The 20,304-nt window shown below is 40.8% G+C and overlaps 1 protein-coding gene and 1 long non-coding RNA gene across 11 annotated transcripts in view; one reads left to right on the top strand and one right to left on the bottom strand.

Moving 5' to 3' along the window:
* LOC147648576 (uncharacterized) lies at positions 1-4,012 on the bottom strand. Its single transcript, XR_015280580.1, has 2 exons — positions 3,815-4,012; positions 1-3,230 (listed from the first exon to the last, which is right to left on the bottom strand). It is a non-coding gene; the product is annotated as an uncharacterized LOC147648576 (long non-coding RNA).
* Positions 3,324-20,304, top strand: part of UNC13B (unc-13 homolog B) — a 207,562-nt gene continuing 190,581 nt past the window's right edge. For 8 of the 10 annotated variants that reach the window (XM_086868136.1, XM_086868133.1, XM_086868139.1 and 5 more), the window contains exon 1: positions 3,324-3,437. In XM_086868136.1, coding sequence (XP_086724262.1) covers positions 3,416-3,437 — 22 coding nt within the window. In that variant the 5' untranslated portion in view covers positions 3,324-3,415. The remainder of the gene's footprint in view (positions 3,438-20,304) is intronic. The other 2 variants (XM_086868140.1, XM_086868137.1) reach the window with 1 other exon arrangement.

Genomic DNA, 20,304 nt, shown 5'->3' with positions numbered 1-20,304 from the left:
TAGACTGCAAATATAACTATAATATTGCTCTCTGAACAGGGAAACTACAGCAAACAGACAGGTATAAAACAGCTGGCAAGCTGCAGTGACTGGAGTATCACCCATTTATTACTTTCCCATTCAACAGCAGGTGAGCTGAGACCAATGGCTGAGGTCTGAGTAGCCAGAGAAAATTAACTCTTGCTCTGCAGGGAGTGAAAAAATCAGATGTCACTTTGGAGTTGACGGTGATGCCTCTGTTTTTATTTTGCAGAGTACCTTTTGTTCAGGAAGGCAGATAATCTCAGTGTGTATGGAACTTACTGTAGTGTGCTTACTGCACTGCGTTTTTCCTCCTTAATTCAGCAGACCTCTCCAATAAAAAAACCTGCTGATGGAGTGTGCTGCCTGTGCTACCAGAGCACACTGTCAGCTGCACAATTTAGATCTGATCTGTTGCAACAGGTTTTAGGGCTTTGCTTCTAGTTAAGCATTTGTGGACTTGGCACTCCCTTTTGTGGATTTTTAGGAACAAACTTGGAAAAATCAGTCATGTTTATTAGCTTGAGAACAGCACAGAACTTGGGTTCCCCCCCCCCAACCCGATTCTACTGCAGCTTTTCTATCACTAAGCTATTTTTTGTATTTATGACAACAATGTCCAGAGGAAGAACTAGAAACAATAACAGAGCAAGATCCATATAATCCATCCATTTAATCTGGGAAAACATAAGGAAGTTGATTTCAAAGAGCAAGCATAATTTAGGAGAAGATAACTCTACCTTGCAAAAGTTTGGCAGGAATGACTTCATCCTTCTTCCAGCCTATCTGAGATGGAAAGAATAGGTGGGATGGACAGACACACAAGTACAAATGATTTATTTTGATTAGACAAAGCCTTGTAAAACATATGCATCTAATTAGACCTCAGAACTACAGGGAAACCATAACATCTGTGATAATCCCAGCATTCACTGTTACTGTTGGTGGTAAGAGATCTCATCCTAGCTACAAGACACTTACTTAATTGCTACGCTTGCTAGTAGCACATTACTCTGATTTTAAAATGCATATGACATCATCTGCCCTTGATGAGATAATTTCCCTATTCTGGTAGCATTTACAAGCTGTGGGCAAGAGAGGGACTTGCTGTACCAGGTGCCATGTGACGCAGTCTGTGACAATTATGGCCTTGAATGTTTTAATTTTTAAATTAGGACAGGCAGAGCAATGGGGCCCAGTAAAGGGAGGAGAGCGGTTGATGAGATTGTGTGGTTGTGGCAGAAATTAGCTTATGCACAGTTCTCAGAGGACTTTGTCTGCAACAAGGCTGCAAAGAAGACAGGAAAGGAAAAGCATCAGGACAGCTCAGGGACCCTTGAGCTCACCTTTTGCTGATGAAAAGCTCTGAGGCTCTGAGAAAATGTAAAGCAACAGAGATCTGGAAAGGCCAGGGATCTGGTACTCTACCCTGAGACACATAGGAGACAAGTAATAATGGACTTTACAGAGAGAAACACTAATTTCCCTTCAAGTTAACTGGAAAGTCAGTGAGGTGCCCAGCTCACGGGTGGGGCAGGCTTGGATGATGTACTGCCAAAATGCAGAGTCTGATGTGCCCGAGCTTTTAGAGTCTGCCGCTGCTACTACATGTGATGAACACATAGAGAAGCAAATCAGAGCTTTTGAGGAGTCTAGCAGCATTTCAGCAGCACTGAAGCCACTTCAGGGGCAAGAAGAGGAGATTTCTTCCCTGACTGCCTCAGTGCTGGCACTTGCAGCTCCTTGCACTGACAGTTGCCATTCACACTGCTAAGTGGAAGTGTTCCCAGTCCCTTGAGTCTGCCTTTGGTAACACCCCTAGCACACAGTCTGGTTGATTGTTTGCAGGAATACCATGGTTTATCCTTACAAGTGATTCTTCTTGGTGTCTCAGAGATATGTATGTTTTTAACACATTCCCTTCACTGATGCACTTCTGGGCAGCAAACATAAAGGCAGAAAAATCTGCTGTGCAGAAATCAAATCTCCCTTGTCTAGGTGTCAACTTTGGGAAGGTTGGTTTGTTTTTGAAACCCAATTAGGAGTCTTGTCCTTCACACTCTGTGCAGACTTTGGAGTTGTTCTAAATATTAATGGCATAGCAATCACATCATATGACATTTTGCTATTGAGCTTCAATTTCAGAAATTATTTACTGGATCTTTTGTTTTGAACTAGAAGCACATTCTGCAGTGTTATGGCTATTTATAGTTTAGGATGAAGCAGCACTAAAAGCATTAGAGGCAATCAGAGAAAACTGCTAGAACTGGGCTCAAGGGAAACCACCTCAGGAATCTTTTCTGCAACAGGCAGCTGGCCTGTGAGCTGCTCAGTCAGAAGAGGATGCAAGTTTTGGAGGAGTCTGAGACAGACTAGATAAGCAGATATAGACTAGATAAGAGACAGACTAGATAAGAGAGATGGACTGGATATTACCAACCACACAAACATATCAGGTTCTGGAAACCCTCAGAGCTGGCTGGCCATTGTAGCTGGAAGGGGACTGAGGGAGAGCTTTAGGACACAGTAATTACATCTGCTTGTCCTGCTTTTTCCTAAGTGTTTGCTTATGGCTTTTTCCACGTGGGGGGATACAGATGGTTGTTGCTGTGTGTCAGTCGAGATTCTTCATCATCAGTTGAGCTCCTTCATCAGCAGTGGAGATGGGGAAGGGCCTTGAGGGGAAGCCATATGAGGAGTGGCTGAGGTCACTTGGCTTGTTTATCCTGGAGGAAGCTGAGAGAAGACCTTACAGTTTTCCTCAGGAGGGGAAGCAGAAGGGCAGGCACTGATCTCTTCTCTCCGGTGACCAGTGACAGGATCTGAGTTGTGTCAGGAGAGGTATCAGTTGGATTTTGGGATTAAGTGCTTCACCCAGAAGAGTGAAGCACTGGAACAGGCTCTCCAGTGAAGTGGTCACAGCACCAAGCCTGACAGATTTCAAAAGGCGTCTTTAGAATGCTCTCAGGGACATGGTGGGATTTCTGGGTTGAGCTGTGCAGGGCGAAGAGCTGGACTCGGTGATCCCTAAGGGTCCCTCTCAACTCAACACGTTCACCATAATTCTTACGTTAGCACATCAGAACCGGTCCGAACACAGGACAGGTGTGAAGCCCTCCAGCGAACACACTTCCAGGGCGTTCCTCTTCCATCAAGTTCCCTCACCTTTCGTGTGAGCACTTTACCACTCACCTGAGTGAGACAAAAGCCTGGAAAGAAGAGAGGCTAAACAGCAAAGCCCCGTGCCCGAGCGCAGCCCGCCGGCTCCCCCTGACGCGTCCGTCGTCACTCGGCCCTGCCCCGGCGGGACGGCCCCGCCCCGGCTGAGGCGCCGCCGCCGCCCGGTGTCCGCGGGGCGGCATGAGGAGAGCCGGGGGCGGCTGCCGGGGCCGCCATGTCGCTGCTCTGCGTGCGAGGTGAGCGGGGCGGCGGCGGCGGAGCGGGGGGACACGCCTGGGTAGGGTTTGGCTTTGTCCTGGGTGAAGTGGGGGGAACGGGCGTGCCGGTGCCTCCCGGCTGAACCGCTGGCGGCCGCGGCCCGGGCCGCCACCTGCACCCCTGGGCGGGAGGAGCCGCATGGCGAGGGAGCAGGTGTGGGTCCAGGAGCGGCAGTCCCGGCCGGGGAGGTCCGGAGCCCCGGGAGCAGTGAGGAGCCACGGCTGACTTTGGGAGTTGGCTCGGACACGAGTTGAATCGCCCAGTGAACGGCGCGAGCAGGAAGCAGGCTGCTGTCACTCCTTCCCTATACTTGCCTTAGAGCATGCATTGTTATTTCACATACATTCCTAATTACCTCCTCATCCTGCTATTGAGCCTCGTCCCCTTGCTGAACAGGTTGCGGGAAGCCGGCTCTTTCCCTGTGCAATGGATTATATTGCTGTCTCCAGTTTCCTATTTCTTGCTGCCTTGTGCTAAAAAATAACGATAAAGAAATCCCTGGGGGGAAGCCATCTGCCAGGGCTCACGCTACTGGGACGTGTCTCCCTGCACTGAGCGCCGTGGTCACAGGGCGTCCCCGAGCGCAGCCGTGCCCTGCGGCTTAAAAGTGTAGTTTTAATGTTCTCAGCTTCTTTGCCAGGAATGATAAAAAAACTGGTACTGCTGGCAGTTCAGCTCTTCTTTCACACACACACACACACACACACACGGGGTTATTGGTAACAGCTCCTTATCCAGCTGTTCGTCACCCTTTTGAGTGAAAATCCCTGTGTCGGTGATGGTGTAAGATGTCCAGCTAGAGCATCTTGAGATGTGTTATTTTGGGGAGAACACTTTTTTTGGGGAGTGGTTTTGTGAATTAAGTTCCAGCCTTTTATTAAACACGTGTTAAAGGGCTTAGGAGAGGTGCACAAGTGCAAAGTTTATCTTAAATATGCTTTTAGTACACTTCTTTGTAGACTGTGAAGCGCAGACCTGTCTAGCCCATTTTGAGGGTTTTGCCAAAATCTCTTCATTGAAGCTGGGTCTTATTAACTGAAGGATGCTTATATGTGTTACAGGTGGTTTTTTTTATTCTTTTTGATGGTTCATCCTCAGAATGTTTTCAGTGACCTTTAAATAAACGTGGGTTTGATACACTTGAGGCTGATTGTCTTAAAAATGTATTTACACACCGTTCATGAGTAATAGTGAAAGAACATGAACTGAATGATTGAGTTGCTGAAAGTGTCTTCTCTTTTAAAGGTGCTTATTCTTGATCTGTAGAGTTTTTGGGACAAAAGCATTTCAGGAGCCTGGAGTGATGGACTTTTGTTTGATTTATTCTTTGGTTGTGTGAAGAGCTAAAGAAGAAACTTGAGGTGGCTGGTGGCTGTGTGTGAAGAATTACTGTGAAAATTTTATCTTCCATTTCCATCTGCTGTGTGAAGACAGTAGAAGACACCAGCATTCATTTAAATAGATGATACTGAGCAACTTTATTGTAAGATTGCAGAATGTAGTCAATTTACTAAACATCAAGAAACATGTTTTCTGAAATAGGCATGACTGAAAGGATGAGCTGATGAGATCAGCTGATGAGTAGCAACCATCTAACATGAAATGGAAGTATGTTGAGGTAGAGCAGCCTGAAAAACAAAACAAATACCAGGAGCTGAGATAAAACAACTGAGGCAAGGAGAAGGCGGCTTTATTGTCACTTTAAAAAAAAGCCAAACAAATGCCACTTTTCTTCGTTCTTTTATGTTTTCACTGAAATGTTCTTGAGACAGCAGTTAGTTGTTAGTAAGAAAGTTGAAAAAACTGTTTTTTTTTCTATTCAAAATGGTACACATATAAGACTACATAGTAGTGTGGGGTTGGATGGTGTAGAGCTGAGACTAACAAAGAAAGACAATAAAAGCCCTCATGGAATAAATGCAGGTGATTGGGACACTGTTAATAGCATCTGGATTGCAGTTTTACAGATAAAGGAAAATGTAGAAAAAGCCCTAAATGTCAGTGTCCTAAGAAGCCTGGCTGTGAGAAGGATAGTGCTTTAATTTATTGATTTATTTTGCACCCCCCTTGAATTATGCACATTAATAGTATTTTAATGAATTGCTAATCTAAAACAGTGCTCAGTGTTTGTGACCAAACATGTCTGAGTGCTGCCTTTGTTCCTGAAAGACCAGCTAGCATATATGGCTTCTTGATGTCATGTTGAGTGCTACATTTTTTTTTTAGCTTCTCGGAGGGCAAATAATTTTCTCTGTGTGTTTTTTTTTCTTTTTTCCCCTTTATTTGTTTTGATTTGTTATTTGTTTTATTTGTCATCATTTTGTTATGTAGCATTTTTTGTTTGTTTCTTTGGTGTATTTTGTTTTCTTTGTTTTATTTTTTTCCAGGATTATTGAGCTATATCTGCCATAGAAATAGGAAGCACCTGACAGAAAATCTAAGCTCAGAGGAATTGTGCGTCTGGGCTTGTCTGCAACTGTTCAGGGGACATGTGAAATAAGCCAGTGGTAATGGGCTGTTGCAGGAGTAAATTTTGAAATCTGCTTTTGAAGCAGAAAAATATGCAATGAGTGTAAGTGAAGTGAAGGAGAAAAAAAATCCTGAATATTACATGATTGAGGCTTTTAGGAGACTTCTTCGTATTTTGATTCCACTGCTTAAGTGCAAGAGAGGTTGCATACATTCCTGTTCAGAGCAGCTGTGTCTGGATTATGTCTGATAATCTTCTCTTGGCATAGTTTGCTTTATTAGTTTGCATTTAGTGTTGTATTTGAGAAAATAGCACATATTAAATCAAACTAATCCCAGGGAAGCAGTCTAGTTTTTCACATCAGTCTTGCATTATTAACTTTTTTGGCTTTCTCTTGTAACTGTTGATTTTACCTCACGTCTCAACTAGATAAAATTTATTTTCCCGATCTTTCCTGTGTCCTGACTTGGGGATGGGAATAACTGCTGTCTCAGCACAGCTTGCAGGGGTCATAGCAAAGGGGACCCTGCTAAGGCTGGATCACCCGGTCACTGGCTCTGTTTGTCACTGTCCTGACATACACTTCATGCCCTTTCACTTGCTTACTTCTATTGCACCCTACTTTGTCCCCAGCCCTTGCTGTCTCAAGACTGATGGTTCTCTTCTAGTTTTTCTCCTCTCTGCTTCCTGGCAGCTTAAGCTGTGTCTTCGCTGCCACTGTATTCCAAACTGCTTGACCTACCTGCTTTATCTGATAATTATTAATGCCAAGGATGTTGGCAGTGGGGTTCTTCTCTCATCCCTGTGCACATGATCCAACTTAGTCCAATGAAGTCATAGTGCTTTAGTGTAATGTGCTCTTCTCTTGAGGCTTTACCCACAGTATCTGTGAGTCTGGGCTACCAGAGTTATGTTGGAGAATGACTTGGGTGAGCTCTTGCACTCTAGAATTTCAGGTTGGCTGCTGTGTGAAATGACACCGTCTGGAGGTTAGGAATGATATTGTTTTTGTTTGCCTAATGTGTATCTTGTGGCTGCTCTGAAGAATTAGAAGAGCTTGTGACATTTTTGTCGAAACAGCTGAAGTGTTGGAATACTGCTCGGAGAACTTAACCGTCCATCCCTGTATTGCCAGCAAAGTTTGAGTTCCAGTACTGAATTGAACTGTGTTGACATCAAAGTGAAAGAAGCAAAGAAGGAAAATGGAAATGGATGGTGATGGTAATGATAACAGAAATTAAAACATGTTCAGTATTGTGGAATACTTAGAAATACCTATATCTACAAGTAGTCAAGTGTCAGGAACTTCTCTTTAAAGGATTTTTCCCCACCTTGTTGTAATGGCCTCAACTTAGCTCAGTGTTCTCTGTAAGACTGAATGCAGTGCTGTCGCCCTGAAAACTCAGCTTCTGAGCTTCCTGACATAGTTCTCTAAAGACTTTCCCAGGACAGTAACTGTAAACATAGATATGTGTACATTCTTTCTGTTACATGTCTTGTGATGGGCATCTCTCATGGCCAGTGCAGTGGGAAAGTGTTATCCTGACCATCCAATCCCTGGCCGTGGTCAGAAACCTATAAATCCTGGGAGGAAAAATAAACTCTCTCTTCCTTTCACCACACCTCGAGCTGTGTCTGTGTGATCTAGTCATCTTCAGCGGCAACACAGTGCCTCCAGTTTTCTGTTGTGGCAGTATTCTGAAATGGTTGTAGAACTGAAAAAAGAAAACCCTGCCCATCTTTTTGTAGGTCAAAGTGATGAAAAAGAGAATTGGACATTAAAAGTACTAGCAGTAATACAAGGTTATAACAGTAGGATATTAAGATAACATGATTCATTTAGAATTTGCTGTGTGACTGTTATGAACTCCATTTCTCTAGTTGTCCTTAGTCAGGAAACTACCACTCTAGGTAGCTTGTAGTATTGGAACAAAATAGAGAGCATTAGAAATTTGGGTAATAAGGCTAAGATAGAAGTGTTCTCTACTAAAAGAGCATTTTTGTTTTGAGAGTTAAGTTTGAGGTTTCTAAAGCTGTAATTGGAGAGAACTTTTAAGATTTCTAGCTTTTTCTGTTTTTCAGTAAAACCTGCAAAACATGCTGGCTTTTGATGCACAGGTGATCATTTGATTGCCTGTTTAAAATCCTCACTATTTCACCTTTGGGCACTGTTACTGCAAGTTTCAACAAACGGTGTGGAATCTACTTTTTAGGTATTTAGGGGGCTACTTGAAACCTCCCTGTATTTTGGAGTGGGATGAAAGGTACAGAGATGCTCCCTTAATTTGAATAGCATCTGCTTCCCTTTTGCTCTCATGGTGTACTCTGAGCTGAGTCCTTCAGTCTGGGATCTGCCAGGCCTAACTTGTTAAAGTTGTTATTAGCATACTCTTTTAATATGCAATGAAGTGCTGCATTTAATCTAAATGTTGAAAGAACCTAATTTTAAACTCCTAGCAGTCCAAGATCTAGTTGCAGCTTACACAGCAGCATTGAAGGTCCAAGCAAATTAAACTACATTTTTAATCCAGGACCTTATTTCAAATTCTTGACTTGAATGTATGTGAAATGTGTATGTCTGATGGCATATCATCTTCCTATAAATTTCCTTTGAAATTTCTTCTTGCATACTTTTTTTTGTGCCTTGTGGTCAAATTATACTGGGTGTTTTGAAAAATATTTTAATCACTTAGTAAAAGCTGTTCTTGCTGCTCTTCCAAGAAATCTTGAACTGGAGGAACTAATAACTCTTTCTCTGTTGCTTTTTCATTCTGGTAATTCCCTGTGTGGTCTTGCAAAGAGATTTGGAGCTGCTGTGAAAGAGTGTAGGGTCTTCACTAATTCTGTCTCTTTTTTAATGTAGAGTTTACTGATTAATACCTGGCATTTTCTTGGTGTGGAAGTGTATGTAAGCAGCTTGCTGTTCTTTCCTCTGGTTTGATAGAACGATTTCTGGAATCAGGAGTTTAAAAGGTTTCTCTTTAGCACTTGAATTTGCTTTTCTTTGCTGCCTTTATTTTCTGACCTTACTTCTAAAGTTTGTATAGTAGTGAAAATTACCTTTAAAATTGTTGTGTTGGTCTCATAATTATTAAATAGAGAACTAAAATCTGCTTTACTTGCATTGTTGGTGTTTGCTTATCTGTTCCTGTTTTAGTAATGTTTGTGAAGAGCTTTGATGAAGTGATGTTTTGCTTGTATACTGTCACCTGTAAAATTTGGCAGATGCTTTCTGTGATGTGGATTCCTATTCCACTGGAATATATCCTGTGTGTTTGGATCAGCTCTCTTTGCATTTAGCAGAATTTCGGATGTATTTTCTTTTCTCTTAGGTCCTCCTTATACCAGAGTAGGCTGGTGTGCATAATTCTGCTTTTATTATTTGCCTTTTGACTGCCTTCTGTATCCTGCTTGGTTTTTTAAATAAATGGCTATTTATTTAAATACCCAGTTGAGAAGGAGTGAAATACAGCAGGCATTTGGAACAGGAAACTCCACTGATCATGGCCAGCCTCTCAAGTGGCTGCCTGTTGCTGTTTAAGTGGATACCCACCATATGATGTCATTTTACACATTATTGAGACACTCTTCTACCCTAAGTAAGTTGTGTGTCTCAAAAAATCCCTTGTGTGTACAGTTTGGATCAGTCTTTCCAAGCCGGTGCTGACTAGTGGGCATCTATTTTTTTTCCAGAACTTTAACTGTCTAGACATAACAGACATTTGTCTAGAATGCACGGTGATCTGTAAGTACCTGACCTCCTACAGGTGTGCTCTGAGTGTCACCTTTGGTGTCATACTCTGCTCTTTTTGGAGCCTCTTTTCTAATCTCTCTGGATACATTTAAAACAAAGGTCACTGGGCTACAGATTAGTGACATATGAGTTGCAGTTTTCTACGCCTTCTGACTTTTATCACTTGCACATTGAATACTTAATATTATCTTCATTTGTCGCTGGAAAGTACCTGATCTCAAGGTGCATGCTTCGTCCTGAGCATGGGGCAAATGTTTATTGGATAGTTAATGCTTTTTCACCATTAGAAGTTAAGTCAGCTGATGAGCTGGGAGGGCAATATCATTGTTGGTGTTTTGTTTCCACGCAGATTTTTTGGTTAACTCTCTTGTTTATCCATGCATTTAACTTCCTACATCTTGGGCCACACAACCTGTGTCAATACAGTTTATTTTTTGTATTTTACCATGGCTTTATAGCTCTTTGAGGTGGAATGGAATTCAGCTGTCCTTCTTGCTTTTTTGTCCCTTGGAAAACACCTAACAAATGATTCCTGAATCTGATTATGACAGTTTTGATTTGCATTTATTCTTCTCAGTCAATTGGTAGTAATTACTCTCAACTTTATGAAATTAACTCCCTCTGAAATGTCCCTTGTGTATGGCTAGGGATTGTTTTTGGACAGTCCATGTTGTATTTGATTTGATCACAGCTACTGTGGGTAACTATCATTTAACAGTTTAATACTTTAATAATTGTTTTATAGAAGAAAATTGGAGTGGTGATCCAAAATAGTTGTTCTACTGCTTAATAGTTACTGAGCTGGAATGCTATTTGCAAATTTTGAAAGAATTGAAGGAATACTGGCAGGCATATGAGCTCTTCTGTATTTCTCTGTTCAACTGTCTTTATATGAGTAATGCTGTCTTCTATAATGAGCAGATTTCAGCTAAATACATTATGAAATACACTACATGCATCTCTATATGTCTATTTCAGCTGGGAAGAAAGCTTCAAGTCTAATCCAGATTAAAAAAAAAAAAAAAAAAGTTAAAATGAGAAATCTCTGGTTGATAATTTCATGAAAAGATGCAAATGTGATTTACTTGGTGCATCGTAAACAGCTGAGACATCTGTCACCAGGCTTTCAAAACAGATTTCTTACTGTCCTTTTAAGTTGTTTTCCCCATTATGAACTTAGAATAATTGAATAATTACACTTGAAAATACCAAAATTTTGAGTACCTACAGGTCTTAGCAGCCTTTCCCTTCTTGTGTAGCATGAGTTCAAGAGACCAGCTGTGGTTAGATGATCAAGTTAGATGATGATAAATCCTCAGTTGAGGAATTCTTTTGACTGGTTGAATTTACTAATCTGGTTGAATTTACCAAGCACCATATAATGGTCTGGATTCATGTTCTGCTGTTGTGGGAAGTGGCAAGGAATCAGAGCACAGCAGTGGCAGGTATGCTGCTTCTTTGATAGTTGGATGTGGCATCCTAAAACAGAAAGGGAATACTGCCAGCCTATGGTTGTGACTTAGTTTATGTTCCCTCTGGCATACTGCTCTCAAGTGCATGTTCATGTTTTTGTTGGGTTGGGATTTGGACAGAACTGTATGGGAGGCGAGTCCGTGCGCTCAGCATGGAAACGTGCTGAGGGTGGTTCAGTTTATGCAAACCTGCTGCTGAGAGAAAATTAACCTGGGGCAGTGTGAGGTATGAATAAATGTTGCATGCCTTGCTTGCAGGATTTACTTTTGCCGGCCACACTTAAATTTGTAAAATCTTAAAACTGCTGGACAGGGTGCATGGGGTAGGAGCTGTGTTAAAGGAATTAAAAATCCTGATTTTGTTCCCTTTCGTATTGCCTGCTTCTGTGGAGTCAAAGCATTAGAAAACATAAAGAAGGTGTGGTGTTTCAGCAGCTTTATGCTGACCTCAGGTTCTTGATGCTCTTCCTTGCAGTTGAACATAATGTATAAATGGAAAGTGAATTGGTCTGGGATGCCTTGTCTGAAGGATAAGAGGAGGTGTTGTGTTCAAGATAATCTCTAGCCTAAAACTGTTGGCGAGTTCGGAAGGAAATTTGGCTTCAAGCCTTGACTGTGTCCCTTTAAGGAATACTGGTTTTAACCGTATTACTTAAAGCTCTTGTGACTTAACTCTCTTAAATCTTTACAACCTAAATGCTCTGCTAAACAGACGCCAACATTTCCACCATGGAGACTTAATTATTAGGTATAAAATAACTGCAGAATTATCCTTCTGAGTATTGGCACACTTATATTTTCTCTGCTTAGGCCAGTGTGGTAATACTCGGCTTAAAAAAAAAAAAAATCATTAAAAAAATAAAAATAACATGTTTTGTCCCTTCACTTTTGGGTTGCTGCTCTGTTCAGACAAAACTGCACCATATAACCAACCTGCTGTTGTCTTTGCTGGCATCTGCTGAAAGGATTTTGGATCCGGACTTAAGCGTGTGGCGGCCCATGAAAGCCTTCAGGTTTCTGAACTGTTGTGGCAACACAATGCTGCAGTCCTTGTGCCAAGGATTCAGGCATGTTTGGATAAGGCAAAGAGATCTGTGAAGGAACTGCATCACCTGGAATCTGTTCTGAAGGATAAGTAGGGCTTTTGTCCAGTGTCATTACCAAACTCTGTTTTTCCCAATCCTGAAGTACTGGAAGGGCAAGGACTACAATCTAAGGAAAGGCATGCCAACTTCTGCTGTTCTGATGCTAAAGTTAGTAAACCACTGAAGCATAAAAAGCAGAAATTCATCACGTACGATAATCTACATAAAGCTGATGAATATGTAAATACTGAATTTCTAGAAAAAAACCTATTAGAGACGTTTTCCTTTCCTAAAGACTTCTATAAACTTCAGAACAGGTTTTCAGAAAATATCCAGGGACTTCACATTTTCAGTACCTGTCATTATTCACTGTAGTTATCACACACTCTTCTGTTCCAACAACCTCAGTCCTTAGCAAAGTCCTTGTGGAGTGAGTGTTACGGCTGCAATTACACACTGGAGAGCTACAAACCCTTGTGGAAATCTTTGGTAATTGTTTCTTCCTATAGGGCCAGGAGTACCAGACACATGGTGCCAAGGTAGTTTGTCAGCTTTGTGTGAGGAAGGAATTTAACTGCTGAGTAAGCTATTACACACACTGTAGAAAATTGTTGTTCCTCTTTTGTTCCCCTTCCAAATTTCATGTGTTTTTCTTTGTTGTAAGATTCCTTGAAAGGCAAGCTGGTGGTGTTCTTCAGGAGATTGTTTGGCCTTTTCATGCTTCATGCGGTTTGTCTTTGAGAGCTGGAGAGGTCATAAACTACTAGAAAGCCAAGATTGCATTTGTTTTTGGATTTGGGATTTCTAACCTTACTGAAATCATAATGCCATTTCGTAGATTAGTAGTCATGGTTTTAAATTAAATTCTCAATATTTTGTGGTTTAGACATCCCTCAATCTTGAGGTCCTGATGTGAACCTGAACTTGGAGTGTGTAACTTGAATTTGGCATGCAACATGGATATAGATTAGTAGGGAGGGAAAAATGGACATGAAACAGAAGTTTTATCTCAGCCTTTCCTACCTGGTATAACTTGCTGCATGTGCAGAATTTTATTAGATTTTGACCTATCAAATTAAGTAAGTGGAGTCTGTGTATGCTCCATTTTAGTAGGAGATTTTTTGAGGAGATTAACTGCTTAGAAACTCCATGGTTATAAGGCCAGAATGGATTGTTGTAATCATCTAATATGACCCTCTGTAGTACATAGTATTTTTTAAATATAACAACCTAGAGTCTAATAGAAAAAGATCAGATTCTGAACTAAAATTGATGAAGGATTTTCAGTTCTTGGCAACTTTATGTTGATTATCATATGTGACAAATTTCTGCTTTTTATGCTGAAGTGGTTTACTAGCTTCAACATCAGAGCAGCAGAATCTGGTTTGCCTTTCCTTAGGTTGGAGAAGCTATTTATGAAAGCTGTACTTCTTAAGCATGGGGAAAAAGTGAGTTTGGTAATGTTTGTTACTTGAGTAGAGGCAAGTGGATGTTATATTATGTGTAATATGACTATAATGACAAGTGTTTACATATTTTTCCATGATTAAAAAGAGATCAAGACATGCCTATTAGATCTCAGTGTTAAATCATTATATTGTTTCACTCCTGTTAGGCGGGAGGAGTGTGATTTAACAGAGTTTGGCCAACAGACCTTTTATAAACTTGTTATAAACTTGAGTTTAAAGTTACTGTTCTGTATAAACCTGACACTTTAGTTAAAGAAACAGAAATGTGTTCAGGCTGTGTTGGAGGAGAGTAGCACATGACAGAAATTTTAATATATATGAGTTAACCCTCTGCATGCTTCCTGGGGGCTTGCATTGTATATTTCTTTTTCCTCATAGAACGTCAGGAAGAGCTTGTGTTGCAGATGAAATAGGGGTTACCTAATCCAGAAATGACAAGTGCTACAGTTATATAAAGCAAACAATATAAAACATTTGAATTATTAGTAGTAGTAGTGTTGAGTTAGTTTTCCTAGAGGTGCAAACACATTAATGTTTTAAGGCAAAATGGGAAGGTTGTGACTAAAGTGGTGGGAAAGGGGCTGTTAGTTTAGGACTCAGAACTAGCCCCCAAAAAGGTTATCAGGAGTCATGATCAGTGGGGTTTATGAGGGAAACAGAGATGTTGGAAGGGCTGTCCTACTCTAGAAAGAGAGGAATAGAGGTGACTGGGAAAATTCCACTGTGGTTTGGTGATGCAAAATTGTAAAGCAGCATTAGTGTGGATAAAAGAGAACCAGCTGGGCTGAAATTGCTTTGGGAAGAGCTGATAAGAGATTTTGCTGTGATAGCAGAAGAGATCTACTGCACGTAGTCCAGGATTTAAATGTTGGTAAAAATCTTGTAACATGGTTAGCACAAAGTATTTCTGGGTATTCTTACTGTGAAAAACTGCCTTCCCACACCAGAGAATATATGCTGTTGGTCATGGCTGGGGTACAGGGAGCTATGCTATCTGAAAGTTTCACCATCAGATGGTGACTAAAGCCATAAAATTCATGGAGTGAACTGTAGATGTGATTTTGAGAGGCACAGATGATGCTTCAGGGAAGTTGGATATGGACGTGAACTTGGTTTGAAAGAGCACAACTGAAACTAATTTAAGGTAAACATGAACATGTAGGTTAGCAATTGTCAAGCCTCCAGGGAAGTTGAAGAGGCTTTTTGGTGAAGTGAGGAGGTTGGATACAGAGGAGGGCATGAAATTCAGGGAAGCTACGGAGGTAAATATTAGCATCTCAAATAACAGAAAAGGCTCCACCTAGGAAATTACCCCAGAGCTGATGATTCACCTGTTCGTTACGTCAGGATATGCTGAGCAAACAGAGAACCTCTGAGAGGTGTGGGCAAAAAAACAGTTAATAAAGGAACATGTATGTTGAGGATCAGGAAGTCCAAGGCTAAAGAAGGGGGTTCCACCTCAGCAGACAGTATGGCATCTTGCAAATAGTAATAAAACTATTAATAGTAATAAAAAAAAAAAATAAGGTGCTTTGGTCACACAAAAAAGGGAAACAGCCTCCACAGGGGGAGGAATCAGACTTCTGTGCATGGGGACAGAGTGTTGTGCAAAGATGGGCTGGGTATGGTCCTTGGATTGTAGGAATTGTTTCTTAAGGAACTGATGGTGGGAGGAAAAATTTTCCTACCCTGTGTTTGAATCTGGTGGTCTGTATCCCAGAGTGCTGAAAGATGCAACACTTAAAATCTGAACTCTGCCCACAGAAGTTTAACTATGGCTACAAACAAGCAGTGCCATCGCCAAACTGGAGAGGAATGGATGTGGTTTCTGAAGATAGGCAGCAAGATAAAGGAGATGAGTGCTAAATGTGGGTAAATATGGATCTTGACTTCAAGAGCAGGCAGGACTGTGACAATATGGGAAGTTTAAAATAAACTGTTATGAGAGAATAATAAAAATTTTATGGTCAGGTGGAAGCAATGCGGAAGGGTATCATATGAAATGTGACATGGGTTTGTGAGATGAAGATTGTTCTGGGCTAGCTTCTTATTTCTAGATGAAAGCATGCATCTATTTGTACTTCTGTAATATCTCACAAACCCTATAGCAGACTTTTTTTAAAAGAAAATTTGAATAGGCAGAAGACCTGTAAAGAGGATAAGGAGCTGGCTGTAGCAGAAGCTAGTCATGTTGCTAAGACTAGTGGGAGAAGCAGATGTCTTCCACTTGTACCAGGGCAAGAAAGAATACAAATGTGTGTGTCAAAGCTGTTCTTAACAAAAGTCCTAATGATAGAGTAAATTTTGAAGCAAATAAATATAATGCAGGAAGGACTCAGTGACCCCTGAGGAGAATGAGAATGAAAATGAGTTGATGTTCTGTAAAAAAACTATACACTTAGAGGCAAATGACAAGCATTGCTGAGAAATGTGAAACTTAGTGAACAGAGAGATGTTGGGGAGTCCTTGTGTCTCTCTGCAGCATGCTTATAAACAGAAACTAATGGGATCTCTGACTTGTGTCCATTAAAAACATCAGGAAATTAGACACGGAGTGAGGTGAAAAAACAGAGAGGGGGAGCAGTGTTGACATAAGATACAGAAGGTATATGCATGCCATTAATTAAAGTGTTGCATGGAAGGTAGGAGTGATTTTTAATGGTGTAAATGGTCCAGGTGTTGGGAGAAGGAGCATTAGAGCTGGTGATCCAAAGGACCCTTCCAGTCTTGTGATCCTCACTACACTAACTTCATTGTAATGTTAGTTACTGTTCTGACAACTAATTGCTATAGACAAACTGTATATTAAGGTCAAATTTTGATGTAGCATCTTCCTTATTTATAAATATTAATAATAAGGAAAAGAACCTACATGTGAAGGAGCTTGCTCGTAGTAGGTTTTTACCTGAGGCTGTTTATTTTCGTTAATGGTTTTGATTCATATTTAACCTGGTGGATTTTCACCTTATTTTTTATGGAGGTTCAAATGCAAACAAACAGCATGGCTTTCAGGAGAACAGTCTTGGGCACATTCCTTGTCAGTAGTAGGACCTTCTTATGAGTCAATTCTTTGTATACATGCTGTTTCAAAACAAAAGTATTGGCAGATGAGTGTTAATGTGTTTGTGAGGCACAGCTCTTTTAGATGGCAATCTGACTGTCCTATTTCTGCAATTTGTGGGTGTTCCTCCAGGAGCCGAGTATTGTTTGAGCAGGTTGTGAATGTGAAGATGAAAATCAGACTGCCAAAGGTGTAGTTTGCCAGCAGTGTTTTGTTACTAGGTCTCCTGTTCCTGCCTGGAATCTCATTCAGGAACATCATAACTCATACCCTCACAAGTTATTTTACTCTTTCTTAATTTTTACAGTCAAACTTACTTCTGTCTCCTAGATATTAATATTTTCTCTGGTTTGTGAAGCTAAACATATTAAGTAACATAACATAATAATAAGATTTTATTAATATTTTAGTTAAAGTATTTTTTATGCTAGACCAATCCTTCATTATTTGGTGTGGAAAACACCAAATAATGTGCTGTTTTTCTTGGAAGCTAATAATGTACTGTAGTATGATGGGATGTTTTTGCTTAAAAAAAAATATACATATATATATAAAAATTTCCTGAATCCACCACAAATACGCTCTTGTTTTATTTTTGAGTTTCTCTTTTGATGAATATGCTAGACCTCTGAAGCTGAATGGTGATATTTGTTAGTATCATTTTTTTTATCATGGTGCCTTTCAGGACAAACTTGTGCTCAGTCCTGCTTGACAAGTAGCCATGTTCCAGTTGGCTGAGTGCTTGCAATCCTGTAACTTGAATCGAAACTACCAGAAAATAGACCAAGGCTGTGCCTAGGTGGCAGTCAGTACTGGCGTGGTTAGTCAGCAACTCTTTTTTCAGGTTGCATCTTGTTTACACTAAGTCTGAACAGGGAGTGTAGAAATCTGAGTCACTGGGGAGACTCAGGTGACTTTTGTTGACAGGAGAAAAGCACACGCCAAAGGACAAGCACACAAGTGGTTTTGTTCTGTCATTTCTGCTCTTTCCTCTTTGGTTCCATAGTATTTGTGTCTTCTAGCTGCTGTTACCTTGGCTGAGACAAGGCTGTGTGATTTGACCTAATTAATCTGGCAATATTCTAGTAATTTAAGTGGCCTTTACCTCTGTGTATAATGTCTGAGCAGAAGCTGCATGTGCTTTCTGTCTTGGAAGAAGTAATTTCTGCAGAGGTGTACCTTTTTTTCAAAATAAATACACCTACCCACCCCCTCAAAACTGAAGAAACCAATTTTTCCATTCATCTGGTTTCTGAATTACTATGAAGTTTTTTTTGTTATGTGTGGAGTTTTAAAATAATTTTTATTTTTGCTCTTTGTTTTTTTTTCCCCCCCCACTGGCACTTTTGTGATAAACTAGTTGAGCTGTTGCTTTGTCATCAGTTTACCAGCTCAGACTGGCTCCTAGCAGACTTGATACATTATCAGTCTGTCTCTTTTCCTGCCTTCTGGTGCAAGGATATGGCTTTCATTATGCATATTTCCTTAGTCTTTGGCAGCTGGAGGCATATGTGAGTTGCAGTCTGTTTTGTGTAAAATTAAGTAGTGTGGATTTTGTTCCCTTAATCAATTAAGGCATTTCCAGTAACTTAATATATTTCTGCCTCTAACTTAAAATAATGTATTTCTCAACCTTGCAGAATTTGAAAGAAGGAATATTATGCCACTGAAAATTGAAAGCCTCCTTTACTACTCTGTCCAGGATTAGGTATCTTACAAATTTTAAAATCCTGTAAGATTTGGTGGATGTTTATTTTTTTTCCATGATGAAGCACAGGTTCATGAGTAAGGTGCTGTCTTTTCTGATCATAAAACAGTTAAAAGTTCAGGAGAAACCTGTAACCTGTAGGGAACCCCTTAAGGCAAAATGACCACAGCACAGTCTAACAGAATGCATCTTCTGAGAGGATCAGACACACAGTAACTTGCTCTAGTACACTGCACCCAGGTTGCTTTTTGACGAGTAATATTAAGGCTGCATGAGAATGTTGGAGAGGCGTGGCAGCTTGGATTACTGTTTAGTTCACCTCTTGGTTGGGGAACCAGGTCGCCTGACAGAGCTGTCTGTGTTGCCAGCGTCAGGAGGATTAACCTCTTATAATCTCTGTGATTTGAATAAGAGATTTTGTTCCTGTCCTCACTGCTCAGTTCAAAGCAGCTGCTGAGCAGAAACTTTGGTGGATCTTCAGAAATGTATCTGTGTTGGTCAGCTAAAAAAGGAAGAAATAGATGTTACAAGGATTTCTCCTAGCTGTGTTTTTTAGGAACTGATTTAAGTATTTGTAGGGTAAATGAATATAGTTGGATTTAGCTGTCCTCTGGAATAAGGGAAGCTGGCTAAGTCCTCAGTTTCATTTTTGTTTGCAAGGTGTTCTGCTACACAAATAGTATCAAATCCACTTCTCCATCACCATGCTCTGCTTCCCCAGCCCCTTGGAGAGCAAACTTGGGACAAAAGCAGAGTCTTGTAAGCACATCATAACAAAACTTAAGTCTGTTTGTTTTCCCACTTCTCAAGAAAAGTATAACTGATCCAGACCAATGAGTTGGAGGTGATGCTTACCTGACTGTGCTAGGTCAGGCCAAAGCTAGGAGGGATTACTCAGTCAGCTAAGGTGTATGTGTTTGCCCTTGAGGACTGGTGGTGGTAGTAAGGTACTTAGCTCTCTGCTTAGAGCCCCACTTACAATTTGATGAGTTTTCTTTTGTGTGTTGTGGTTGGGGGGGAGGCTCTTCAGTTTTAAAAAAAGCCAGACTCTGTTTGCTGTGTCAAACAGGTAGCAAAGCATCCTGTCTTGCTTTGATAGTCCCTTTCTTCTTGATGCAGAGCGGGTTTACTTGTGTTGTTTACTTTAAAACATCCGATACTGCTGTCAAGTGACAACCAGTATGTATAGTCAAAAAGCTAAACTATGAAATAAGGTGTCTGAAGCATGTATTCCTCCTAGCTTTTGAAAAAATACCAAAGGACTGACTTTATATTTGAAAAAATACTGAAATTGCTAGCACCTGTAAGCATTGATTATAGTGGTGATGGAGAAGATTTGGTGGTAGACCAGAAGCTACCTTGTCACCTCTGCATTCTAAGCCTAGAGGCATATTAATTTGTAAAGCAGGAACTCCTCATCACGTCATGCTCTTTTCTGGGAACCACCTAGATGTTTGTACGGATACAGGCTAATGGGCTTGTTCTGCAACCCTCACTCTCATAATATATTATCTCTCTTAGTACAAGCTCCTGCCAAAGGTGTGGAAGGAGCCCCTTGGTCTGCAGGGCAGAAGACATCTGCTTTGGGACCCAAGTGCAAGATGTTATTGATGTCAAAGTGGTTTTTGGGAACTCTAGCATCTAATTTGAGCAGTGAGACTGTCAGACTTAGTGAAGCAACTGATGTTTTGGGAGCAATGAATTAAAAAACTGACTGGCATCATCGTGGTGCTGGTAGGGGGATAGGCGTTGACTAGAAGGCAAACATCTGTGGGAGAGCAAAAAGGGTCTCTGTGGCACCTGCTTGTGAAAATTCTTGTCTTGGT

Source organism: Cyanistes caeruleus, chromosome Z (assembly GCF_971803275.1).
Source record: "Cyanistes caeruleus chromosome Z, bCyaCae1.hap1.1, whole genome shotgun sequence".
NCBI classification, from domain to species: domain Eukaryota; kingdom Metazoa; phylum Chordata; class Aves; order Passeriformes; family Paridae; genus Cyanistes; species Cyanistes caeruleus.
This window is presented reverse-complemented; position numbering and strand designations above follow the sequence as displayed.